This window comes from Mustela lutreola, chromosome 4 (genome assembly GCF_030435805.1).
Source record: "Mustela lutreola isolate mMusLut2 chromosome 4, mMusLut2.pri, whole genome shotgun sequence".
Classification (NCBI taxonomy): domain Eukaryota; kingdom Metazoa; phylum Chordata; class Mammalia; order Carnivora; family Mustelidae; genus Mustela; species Mustela lutreola.
The window spans coordinates 109,073,575-109,085,694 of record NC_081293.1 but is presented as its reverse complement, the minus strand read 5'-3'; the positions used below and the strand labels follow the sequence as shown (position 1 = coordinate 109,085,694).

The 12,120-nt window shown below is 58.4% G+C and overlaps 1 protein-coding gene across 10 annotated transcripts in view; it reads right to left on the bottom strand.

Moving 5' to 3' along the window:
- The window catches only part of CAMK2B (calcium/calmodulin dependent protein kinase II beta), a 79,020-nt gene extending 70,645 nt beyond the window's left edge, over positions 1–8,375 (bottom strand). For 5 of the 10 annotated variants that reach the window (XR_009352769.1, XM_059170709.1, XM_059170713.1 and 2 more), the window contains exon 1: positions 8,197–8,375. Coding sequence is in view for 9 of the 10 variants with exons in the window: in XM_059170709.1 (XP_059026692.1) it covers positions 8,197–8,261 (65 nt within the window). In the remaining variant the exon portion in view is untranslated. The remainder of the gene's footprint in view (positions 1–8,196) is intronic. The other 5 variants (XM_059170706.1, XM_059170707.1, XM_059170710.1 and 2 more) reach the window with 1 other exon arrangement.
- Positions 8,376–12,120: the final 3,745 nt, after the last annotated feature.

The following is a 12,120-nucleotide window of genomic DNA, read 5'->3' as shown; positions in this document are numbered from 1 at the left end:
ATTGTTATAGTCCTATTCAGATTTTCTGTTTCTTCTTGAGTCATTTTCAGTTACTTGTGTCCTTCCAAGAATTTGTTTCATCTAAGTTATCCACCTTGGCACACACTTCTGCACAGACTCCCTATAATCTTTTCATTGCTGTAGGGTCAGTTGTATTGTCCCTTTTTCATTCCTGATTTTAGCAGTTAGCATTTCCTCTCCTTTGACATGCCCCAACCACCCCTTTTACAGCTATAGCCTTCCTCCTAAATGGCACTTCCGAGTCTCTGTACTTCTTCCTGGAGCAGAGGTATTAATCACCTTCTACCACATCATAAAATGTGTTTAGTGTTTATGTCTGTGACTTGCCTCCCCGACCAGTATAAGATCCTTGGGAGCAAGTACCTTTTTTCACGACTTTTCCCCTGCACCTAGAGAGTCTCGTAAACAGTTAAGTGTGCTAGCAGACTTACAGTTTGAGGAAGTCTGCAGAAAAGCAAAAGAAACCAGAAAAGTTGCCAAATAAATAAGTAAATAAATGATGGCCTTGATGCCCTAGACATGCCCTGTTCAGTGTGTGACCACAGCCTACAAGCAGCCGTAATGACCTGAGATTGGTCCAAATGGAGATGTGCTGTAACATGCAAAACAGACTTCAAATACATAATATTTTTTAAAATATAAAATACTTAACAATAACGTTTCATTGATTTAGTGTTGAAATAATACTCTGGATACACTGAATAAATACATCTGCTTATTAAACTTCCTTTCATCTGTTTCTATTTACTTTAAGTAGTAGAAAAATTTTAAGGACACATGTGGCTCACATCTGTGTCTCTTCTGGACAGTGCTGCTCTAGGCAAACAGGATCAGGAGTGACATGGCTGCGTGTTCGGAAAAAGGAGGCCAATTCCCCACCCGTGGTCAGGAGAGGCTCACACAGAGCCCAGGGAGGGGGAAGGAGCCTGGGCCTGCCCTCGAACCTGTGTCTGCGCAGCCCGCTGCAGCACCGGAGACCTCATGCCCCTTGTGTCTGACCCAGCAGGTCTGGGGTGGGGTCCTCACTGTGCAGCCAGGGCTGGGAACCACTGTGTTGGCCACTTCTTTGGCAGGTGCACTCCTCACTAGACAAGCACTCTTTACCCAGAAAGTCCTTAACAGATGGCATGGCATGGGCACCTGGGTGGCTCAGTCAGTTAAGCATCCGACTCTTGATCTCAGCTCAGGTCTTGATCTCGGGGTCATGAGTTCAAGCCCCGTATTGAGCTCCACACTGGGTGTGGACCCTACTTAAAAAAAAGAAAACAGGGGTGCTTAGGGGGCTCGTGGGTTAAGCCTTGGCCTTTGGCTCAGGTCATGATCTCAGGGTCCTGGGATCGAGTCCCACATCTGGCTCTCTGCTCAGCAGGGAGCCTGCTTCCCTTCCTCTCTCTCTGCCTGCCTCTCTGCCTACTTGTGATCTCTGTCTGTGTCAAATAAATAAAAATCTTTTTTTAAAAAAAGAAAGAAAACAGAAACAGATGGCCTGGCTCAAACCAACGACTGAGAACCAGGCTGCACCTCAACATACAAGAACAGGAGCTACATGAAGAACTTTATTAGACATGGAAAGAATGTTGCAAACCCTCGAGGTCAAGTCCACAGCAGGCGCCTCTGAGAAGCCCACCCTGCAGCCACACCTCACCAGGTAACAAGACGGTGGCCCAGCAAGCCAGGTGTCTGAGCGTCCCTGGGACCAGCAGCACCTCCCTCCTCCCCCCACCCACAGGGCGAGGGTGCCAACGTGCAGCCTTCGAGGCCACTGCACTGGGCACCAACCAGGTGCCTGACTCCAAGCCCTGGAATTCAGGGTGGGCTGGGGAATGGAGAGGCGGGACGGCCCCATGGCTCCTGCTGGAAATGCGCACCAGCCAAGAAACTGGCCCCCATGGAGGGTGTTACCTCAGGGGGGGACCCGGTCACTCTGCTGTTTGAGGTCAGGCCCCCACGAGCTGCTCGTCAAGTGGGAAAGGTGGTGGCTCTGAAATTAGTCCGCCCCGCCCCCCGTGGAACAGAGCAGTTTATGCTTCCTCCATAGAATTTTCTTAAATCTTTGCCCAGCTATTGCCAATCTGTTGCAGAATTCAACGAACGCCTATATCTGGCCTAACAAAGAATCACAGCCTTAGTTATGTCAGGATCATTATGTCCGCGCAGAAGAATGACGTGTGGAGGGGGCAGAGCCACTGGCCAAGCTAGCAGCCCACCACATGCCAGGGGACAAGGGGCCCCCGGGACTGGGCAGCAAGTCCTGCCACTTTAACATATAAGGATGTTTTTATTTTAAATAGATTCAGACTTTTATAGGAATAAAGTATACATTTCTATGTAATATGCCAATATGATAATTTTTGGAAAACCAAGTTGATACATAATGCATTTTTATGTTTCTACACTAACAAAGTGACTCGCAGCTGTGAAAGATGCTTTAAAAATCAGATTCCATTTTTGTGGGAGAGAAAAAGGGAATTAAATTTTTTGAAAATATATTTGAAATCTCCAGAAAGGCCACATCTCATGCCTTGAACCAGGGAGGTGGCCTTGGAAAGCAGAGGGAGGGATAGAATGCACCCAAGGAGCAGACACCGTTCCCGTCACCTCCACCCTGTAGGTCCTGTTCAGCACCTGTTAAACCCCAGTGGAGCCAACATGGGACCCGCATGGGAACAGTGTCTTTTTAGGTGTAAGAAAAAAATCTCTCTCCGTTAGATGAGATAAAAGAGGGGAGGAATCTGGTCTTGGGTTCTTTTTGAAAGGGGTTTCTGTGCCCAGCCAACAACAGACGAAACCCATCCTCCTTCCTGCGTAGGGATCACGCCCTCCGAGAAAGCGTGGGAGCCTGCGTATCATCCTCCATCATGCTTATCAGAGGATGGGTCCCATCTTCGGCTTAAAAACAGCAGCCAGCTCACTCCGTGTGCGATGGACAGGCACGGACGGGCCCTGAGCTGTAGGAAAACACTCAGACTGGAGGAATACGGGTGTGAACAGGTGCCAGGAGCAAACAAACTACAGAATCACATGTATGGTGATTCCATCTGTGTTTTTAAAATCAGATACATGCATGACACATACTGCTTGTGTGTACATGAGCACGTGTGTCCTCACGCCAACGCTGGTCTGCCCAGGCTCCTCTGGCTGAGGAACCCATCGAAGAGTCACTTTCACTGCACACACATGTATATTTACTTCCCTTTATGAGAAGATATTGTTCTTGCACTTTGTTTAATTAATGCAATAAAATCCCTGTTTGCTGGTCCAAACAGGGGCAGAGTGTTGGCTGTCGTGGAAGGACAACCAAAGGAAACGAGGCTTTTACGGAGAGGAATGGGGTGGGGGCCGGGGAAGCACAGCGGGCATGGTGAGCCACCGGCTGAGGGCAGGCGGGTCCCGAAAAGCCGAGGGTCAGAGTCGACCACAAGCAGGCTGTGAGTCAGCAGGTGGAAAGAACAGAGTGGGGGCATGAGCTGCCACAAGGAGCAGAAGGCGGATGTTGGAGCCCACTACCTGGATTCGAATCCGGGTCAGCCCCAAATGGAGCTCCTCGGCACCTCCGTCCACCTGTGCCATGAACTGGGAATGGTCACAGTGTGGATCTCAGGGATGGAGCACGCTGATGTAATAAGCACCACTTAACAGCTGGGACCGCTACCAGGAGAGAAAGAGTGCAGGTAGCAAGCGCGAGGTATATTCTTAGCTCCCAGCAAAGTAGGTTATGGTATAAAAATACCACTCAATAGTAACTAAAGGAGCGTCACCTTCATGTGCATCCTGCCGCAGCCTCGGCGTGTGTGACTTCTTCCCCAAACACCCTCCACTAAGGATGGGACTCCAGCTCTGGGGCCAGTTTGCTCACCCCTCCCTCGAACGTGCAGCCCCACGGGCCGAAGGGGCCTGCACCCCGCCCGCAGGCAAGCCGGTGGCTGCCTGCACGTCGGACAGGCCCAGGGCTAGGGCCAGCCAAAAGCAGGGCAAGGGAGGAGTGGGCCCTGGGCAGATGGGGGGGGCGTCTGGGGGAGCAGCTGGGGCAGCAGGCAGTGTTGGCATAAGGCTCTGGGGAGGGAAGTGCTCGCTGGAGGGGGCGAGAGAGCAAACAGCTGATGACTCCTCCCCACAGTCCTCTCTTCCTTCCCTGGCAACCTGGCTTTGCCTCGCTGGGGAGAGACTCAACCATCAATTTGCTCTGAATATCCTGTTTATCTATTAACTTCCTAGCAGGTCATTCACCAGCGGAATAGCCCATGGCCAGTGAGGGCTTGCACCTCAGGACAGGGCCTGCTCCCGTCTGACCGGTGAACACGGGATGCAGTCAAGGACACACCAAGGTCAGCCCTGGGCCTGGCAAATTTCAGGGGGAGCTGGCAGGGGTGGGGTGCCCAAGGCGCATCCTCCCTGAGCCATGGTAAAGTGTGACGGGAGGGCAGCTTCCTGGTCAACTCAAATCAAGTGACCTGCACATCAGAGGTGGCTCCAACGGGGCCACCTTACCCCGGGGGAACGTCCGGAACCCCTGAAACCCGGCCCTCGTGGGAGCTTTCTTCTGGGGACATCGCCCGCGTTTTAAAGGAGAGAGAGGAGCCCCACAAGCGGCCGGCTCGGGAGCCCGACACGAAGACCTCTCTACCCAACCGACTGCCCAGCGGCGGAGGTCTGCCAGCACCCAAGGGCAGCACGCCGGGATCCGCCGCACGCACACAGAGTCACGGGCCCGCCAGCAGCCCCTCCACCCGGGACCAACCCTGCAGAATGCCTTGCGCCTGGGCACCGAGCTCCCGCGCGACCGGAGAGTGTGGCACCCGGAGCCCCCAGACCTCCCCGGGGGGCGAGGGGGGGGGGCCCGCAGCGGCACCACGGGGCCCAGCCCAGCAGCCACGGCATCAAAGTCAGGGCGCGACAGGTGACAGGTGCGCTTGGCCTGCAGCCCCGTGTACGCGCAGTCCCAGCGTTCTGGAAGTGACGAGCCCGGCTGGAGGCTCCTACCCGCTGGCTCCGGTTACGCCCCTGGGTAGAGGAAGCGGAGAGTCTGGAAGGAACCGGCAAATAGCGGCCGCGGCTGCGGGGGTTCCCCAGCGCTTCCTCAGTCTTCGCGGGGACGCGCGGCAAGACCCGGAGCATGAGGGGCGCCGCGCGAAGAGCTGATGACCCAGTCACCGCCAACCCGCCCGCCGCCTCACGAGGTCAGGGCCGCGTGCGTGCGTGCGTGCGAGCGGGCGTGCATGCGTAATGCGCGCGCAGGTGTGTTTGCGCGTGCGCGTACGTATACGCAGTGCGGCGCGTGCGCCGTGAGAACGTCGACGACCTGCTCCCTTAGCAGGTTCCAAGTGTAGCGCGTGGTCGGGTTCCCCGGAACCGCGGCGCGGGCCGCCCCTGGGGTACCGACCGTCCGCTTGTAATGCTTTCTTCTCACTGAGAACAAACAACCGAAGCCAGAAGATGGAAGAGTCGGAGTTCTAAATGCTCGGCGGAAGGGTTACTCCCGGAGCCGCTCTCCAGGTCTGGAAGCCGTCTGCGGTGAGCGCCGTGGAGAGCGCACGGCTGCCCTGTGCACGTGGGGCCGCGCCTCGCTCCCCTGCTGGGCGCCCGACTGGGGACCTCCCGCTCTGGGTGGCTCCCGACCTGGCACCTGGGCCTTCCTGGCAGGCGTGCCCCACCAGGCCGGAAAGGGCAGAGCCCCGGACAAGAGCCTCTCTCGGCCCTCAGACCCTGCTCCCCAAGGAAGGATTCCAAGCCGGACAGGGAGGGGAGCGGTGGAGGCCGTGTCACGCAGGCAGCTGCGGGCCCATGGCCCGGCCGTTCCCGGGCAGAGAGCTCGGCGTCCTCTGACTGGTGCCAGGGGCTGCAGCTTTAAATAAACTTGGACGCATGCACCTGGGGCCAGGGAAGGGACACCCACTGCCTCGGGCAGGCGCTGTCAACAAGCGGCAAGCGGGCACCATGGCCACCTGGAACCCAGCCCTGAGCAGAGGTGCGGGCCTTCTGCTGCCTGCCCCGCCACAGCTCACCCTGCACTTGCTCGGCCTCCCCTACCCAGAACACCCCAGCAGGGCTGTGAAAGGCCCCCCCGAGGTCATTCCCTGGACCCACCACCTGGAGGGCTCCGCAAAGGTGTACTGGGCCTAGCAGAAAGTTTTCTGGATCCAGAGGATGGGCCCCAGGTCCTGGGGTGTGTTCCCTTCCCCTCCCAGGCCCCTGCCCACCGCAAATGTCTCCCCCACTCCCACTCTGGGTCCTAGCTCCACTGCAGGGCAGGCAACCACGTGGCTCCCTTCTGGAAGCTGCTCCCGCTCCTGCTGCCCAGGAGGAATCTGGCCTCTGCTGTGCGGACCCCTCTCAGCCCCTCCCCAGGGCAGCTGAGACCTCCACTCCCCAGTGTGGATGTGGGTGCTAGTGGCCAGGATGAACAGTCGCTGCTGGAACCAGAGGCCCTCAGTTGTGTGGGCCTCCCTATGCCCTACGGGACCCACAGAAGCTCCCAGAAAAGTGTAGGGGTGTCAGCAGAGGCAGCATCAGCTTGAGGGAAGGGGTGCCTGGTTAAGGGTCTGCGTGCTCCTGAGCAAGCACAGAAAGGACAAGAAGGTCCCTAGGAACAGTGACTTCCTCCCATGGCCACCCTCTGCCTAGGAGAACTACCTCCTTCCTCTGAGGACCCCAGTCCACTACCCCTTCCAGCTTCTTTCAGGCTGTGTTCAGGGCCCCAGGGGGACACACAGAGGGTGTGCTGGACCCTCCCCATCCCTCTGCTCAGCTCTCCAGGCCCCCAGCCTCAAAGCCAGGCACCCAAAGAGCACCCACCCAAGGAATGGAAGGGAGTTTCTGGGCCTGCAGGGCACGGCCTTGCCCAGAACCCCAGGCCAGGGGACTCCTCCACTCCGCCCAGCCCAGCTCCCCAGCCCTCAGGCCTGACCCGCATCCTCCCCCACATCAGGGAGAAAGGGGGAATCCGCAGGGCGTCTCAGTCTTCCCAGATCGGGACCCATCTCACCAACACAAGCACTACCACAAACGATTTTTAGAAAAAGAAAAATAAGGCTCAGCGGCTGGATGTGTACGAGGAAACCTCGCCAGCGCCCCCACCATGCCGGAGGGCTGGAGGAGGAGTGAGGACGGCGGGGCTCTGGCCGCGCCAGGATGGAGCCCAGGGATTCAGGAGTTCTGGAGCCCGACCAAGGGATGCCGGGGGGCAGCCACCCTGATTCACCCAGAGGTCAGAGAGCAGCCCCTGAGAGACTCGGAGTCCGGGTGCCCCACAAGAGCACGTTGCAGACCAGAGCCCAGGAGCCACCTGTTCCCCAGGGGTGAGGCCCTACCTGACCGGAGCCTTGGAAGCCCCTCCCCATTTCATCTCCCACCCTCTCCCCTCCCCCCTCCCCGCAGGCGCGTCAATAACTCTCCGAAATCCACCCCCCCACACCCCTCCCCCGCCTACTTCGATGACCCTGAAATCAGGAGCCCATTCGGCTCCCCACCTCACCCCCTCATCTCCACCCCTGGGACCTGCCAAGCTTCCTGACCTCAGCCCCTCAGCTCTCCTGACTCGTGTTTCCAGAAGAATCTGGGGGAAAATCCTCCAAAACCCTGATTCCACTAGGGACCCGCAGCAGAGGCTGTTCCCACGCGGCCGGGAGCGCAGCGGGCACCCCCGGCGCGGATGGAGCCACGCGGAGGAGCAGGCGCCTAGCAGGTCCCGCCGCCCCCGCGCCTGGCCGCTGGGGTGGGGGTGGGGACAGCGCGGCCCGCGCCAGGAGCGACCCTCAGGCCAGAACCGCCCCCTCCCCCGCGCTCTAGGCCCCGCGGCCGCCCCCGCGCGCCGCTCCTTTCTGACCTCCCGCCGCCAAATGCGTCACGTCTGCCCGGCGCTCCGGGGACACCTGCTGCCGCCCCCGCGGCGCCGAGCCCCGAGTCCCGGGAGTCACGGCCTCTGGCCGGGCGGCCGTGCTGAACAGGGCCGGGCAGAGCTGCGCGCGCCGAGGTCCAGCAGCCTGGCCCAGGGCCCGGGGGTCGGGGCCGCGCGGGGCCGTGCGCTTCGGGCCCCGAGCCCGGAGGAGCCGGGGGCGCGCGGGGCCGCAGTGCGCCCGGAACCAGCGTCGCGGAGGGTCTTGGTCTCCGGGGTCCCAGCCCTCCGCGCGCGGCGCCCTCCCGGGTCCCCGCCCGGCCCGCACGCGCCGCGGCTCTTACTTGCCAATATCCTCGTAGAGCTGGTACTCGTCGGTGAAGCGGGTGCAGGTCACCGTGGTGGCCATGGCGGCGACAGACGGGCTCGGCGTGCGCTCTGCTGCGCTCGGGCGGCGGCGACTCCGGCTCCCGCTCGCGGGCACAGCGGCGACACGGGCGCGGGCGCGGGCGACACCTCGGCTCGCGGCGCCGGGCGGGGGCCGGGCTGGGCTGCGCCGGGCGGCGAGCGCACGCGAGATCTGCGCGCTCCGTCCCCGCCAGGAGCGCGCCGCACACCTACGCGCGGGGAACGCGGGCGCGGCTGTCGCCGCCGCCGCCGCCGCGCCCGCCGCCCCTGCACGCGCCCTGCGTACCCGCACCGCTCCCGCGCCCTGCACACGCACCCGCACGACTCCTGCACCCCTACCCTGCACCCGCACACGCGCCCTCGCCCTGCACACGCACCCACACCTCTCCCGCACATGCACCCGCACCCTACGCTGACACACACACGGGTCACATCACCTGCACCACGCCGGAAAACGCGCCCGCACACGTGTCCTGCACCCAGGTCCTCTACCTGCTTACGCTGTGCAGGGACCCGCACCCGTGCCTGGGCGCACTCGCACACACACCCCCAGGCACCAAAGCCACCTAAGTCAATTTCTCTGTTCCCTGCTGGAGACCCCTTGGACACTGGAGACTACACACAATGAACCCCGCCCCCAGTCCCCTGAATGCCCACCTCACCCCAACCGCAAGAGGACACTCAGGCACACATGGGTAGATGGGGCACGTTTGTCACCCTTCAGAGGACATTCCTCACACCACCAGGAGGAGATGCTGCTGGGATCCTTCTGTCCTGTCTCTAGTACTCCACACACACTGCACAGCCTTGTCCCCCCTGGCAGTTGCCCAGGGGCCTTCCAGACCAGTATACACACTGGGGACAGTGGGTAGCAGGATGAGAGGGTGGGGACGGCCTGTTTCCCATGGTTCCAGGGCCCTCTCCCTGGATCCCTGAAGACTCCACGCTGGGGTGTCCCGGTGTAGGCGGAAAGGCAGAGAGCCCTTGAGTCAGGGGAACAGGACTGCTCCAGCTCTGGTAAGTCAGGAGTCCAAATGCCCAGCCCTGTGCCCCATTAGGGGGACACGTTCTCTCCTCTCAGGCCTAGTCCACCTGCCTGCCCCTGCTCTGGCCTAGAAGAGGGTCCATCTTGAAAGTGACCCTGGAACAGAGGAGGAGGAGAGAGCAGGAGGGAGGAGCAGGAGAGGCTGGGCTGACCCCATTTCCCACAAAAGAGCCTTCCCCTAGGGCCACACCCAGGCTGCCGTCTAGAACCAGGACTTGAGAGCTGGCAGAGAACTCCCTGGGCTCTGGCACCTACACTCTTCTGAGGGGACAGAGCCGGGGTCTGTCCTGGGCAGGCTCTGAGGACAGAAGTTTCCAGCAGCCAGCTCCTGATTTAGGTCGTGCAGTTGCCCTGATGTGAGCTACTTACTGTACTGTGGGCTCCCAGGCATAGGGTGTGGGCCTGACCTGCGCATCTCGGTCACCTTGGTCTGTGGCTCACCCCAGAAGCCATAGCAAGTGCCTCTTGAGTCAAAGATCAAATGAAGGTACTCTGAGGTGGGGCAGCCAGGGCCTCTCCAACCCCGGGGGCCTTTGGCACCAGGCTGTCAGGCAGGGGAACAGAGCGGGTGGCAACCAGTTCTGGTTCTGGCTGGTTTTGCAGAACCGAAGGGCACCCAGGAGGTGACCAGAGGCTGAGGACTACGCTGGCTTGGAGCAGGGCACCCATGGGGAAGGAGGGTCTGACCTTGACCTCAGTGGTGCCAGGCCAGAGGGGAGACCCCTCTCATGCCTCAAACCAGGACGGAGCATGCCTGGCGCCTGGTAACAGGAAGATGGCCACCCCTCCTGGGGCAGCAGGTGCTGTGGGTGTTCACCCTCACAAGCGCTGCTGGGCCATCCACATCCCTCTGAGAGTCCCTCACAATAGAATACAATTAGCAAAACAAACAAAACGAAATTGCACCCCTCGGCCAGTCCACCTCTCCTGAGGCTGCTGCTAGACCCTGTGTGCTTCCAAGGTCAAACACACTCCTGCCAGGATGAGTCCAGGCCAGGATAAAGTGGCATCAAAATCATGGAGACAGCTGGCATTGATTTGCTTACTTGCATTTTACAATTTTACCTCATTTAATTCTCAACCCCACAAGGCGTATACTATTATTCTCCTCATTTCACTAGATGGGACAATGGAGAGACAGAGGTAAAGTCACACCCAAGAGGTGGCTGGGACTCGAACCCCCCTGCCCCAGAGACCCTCCCTTGTCTTGTTTATTTTCACACACACACACACACACACACACACACACACCTCCTGCAGCCCTTGGCAAGGACAGAGCAGCATTCTGGGTGACCTGTGTTGAAGTCCCTCTTTTCTCTGCTTGGGGAGGCTGCCCAAGACCAAGTTTCCCCAAGAAGTCAGGATCACTAAAGGGTTTGATTTAAGGCCCTTGTTCTACTCTTGTCAGGAACTGAGGTTCGCCCAAGCAGCCCCTCCTTTGGGCTGGAATGTTCAAGGTATGATGTAAGACTCAGTGGAAGGCCAGCAGGGCAGGCTGAGCTACTGAGGGGACCCAGACTGCTCCTGCACCCCACTCACAGAACAACCTACTCTCCACCTCCAGACTCAGAGAACTCCTCCCCAGCAGAGTAGAAAGCTGGAAAGGAGAAGGGCTGCCAGCCATGACTCTTTCTGGAGTCCCAGGCCCCAGAAGCCCTGTCATCTGGCTCCGTCCCCCCAACCCTCCTTCAGGAAGGGCCCTCTTCCACCTGCACCCCCACATCATCTCTGCCTCCCACCTTATCCTCTCTAGCTGACTTTCATCAGCAAGGAGGGCTCTCCCTCCCAGGTGGCAGCTGGGGCGGGTGTGGGGAATATCAGTTCTGGGAGGTTATTGTTAGGACAGTCACCATGGCAACAAGCATCACATCTGCAGAGCCAAAAGTGCTGCACGTGGGGCTCATTCTCCCAAGGAAAGACACAGCCTTTCCTGTCCCCCTCACCTCCAAGAACGGATGTCAGTGCCACCACCTTTCCCAGACCCAGCCATCTGCCTGGAGGAGCAGGCTGTGGTTCCCCAAAACAGGAAGACCCTAATCCATCAGTCTCCAATCACCTGGCCCTTGACATGGCAGCAAGACATCAAGGCAGGTACGTGGAGAGATGACAGTAGTGGTGTTGGTAATGATGATGGTGATGATGATGAAGGTGATGATGGTGATGATGATAATGTTGGTGATGATGATGGTGGTGATGGTGAAGATGGTGATGATGATGGTGATGATGATAGGGATGATGAATGTGGTGATGGTGATACTGATGGTGGTGTTATTGATGATGATGGTAATGATAGTGATGACGGTGATGATGATGAAGGTGATGAGGGTGATCATGATGGTGATGATGGTGATAGTGGTGATAGTGATGATGGTGATGAGGATGATTATGATGGTGATGAGGGTGATGGTGATGATGGTGATTATGATGGTGATGAGGGTGATGATGATGATGGTGATAATGGTGATAGTGATGATGGTGATGAGGATATTATGATGGTGATGAGGGTGATGGTGGTGATAGTGATGATGGTGATGATGATTATGATGGTGATGAGGTGATGTGATGATGGTGATGAGGGTGATAGTGGTGATGGTGATGTTGATTATGATGATGATGGTGATGATGGTGATGGTGATGATGGTGATAGTGGTGATGGTGATGGTGATGATGAGAGCCATAGCTACAATTCACAGTGTACCCACTACATGCTGGAAACTTCTAAAGTTTCTACACCCACCACTTCATATAAACCTCATAGCAACCGGGCAAGATACGGGTTATTTTTATCCTCCTTTTACAAGTGAGGAAACTGAGG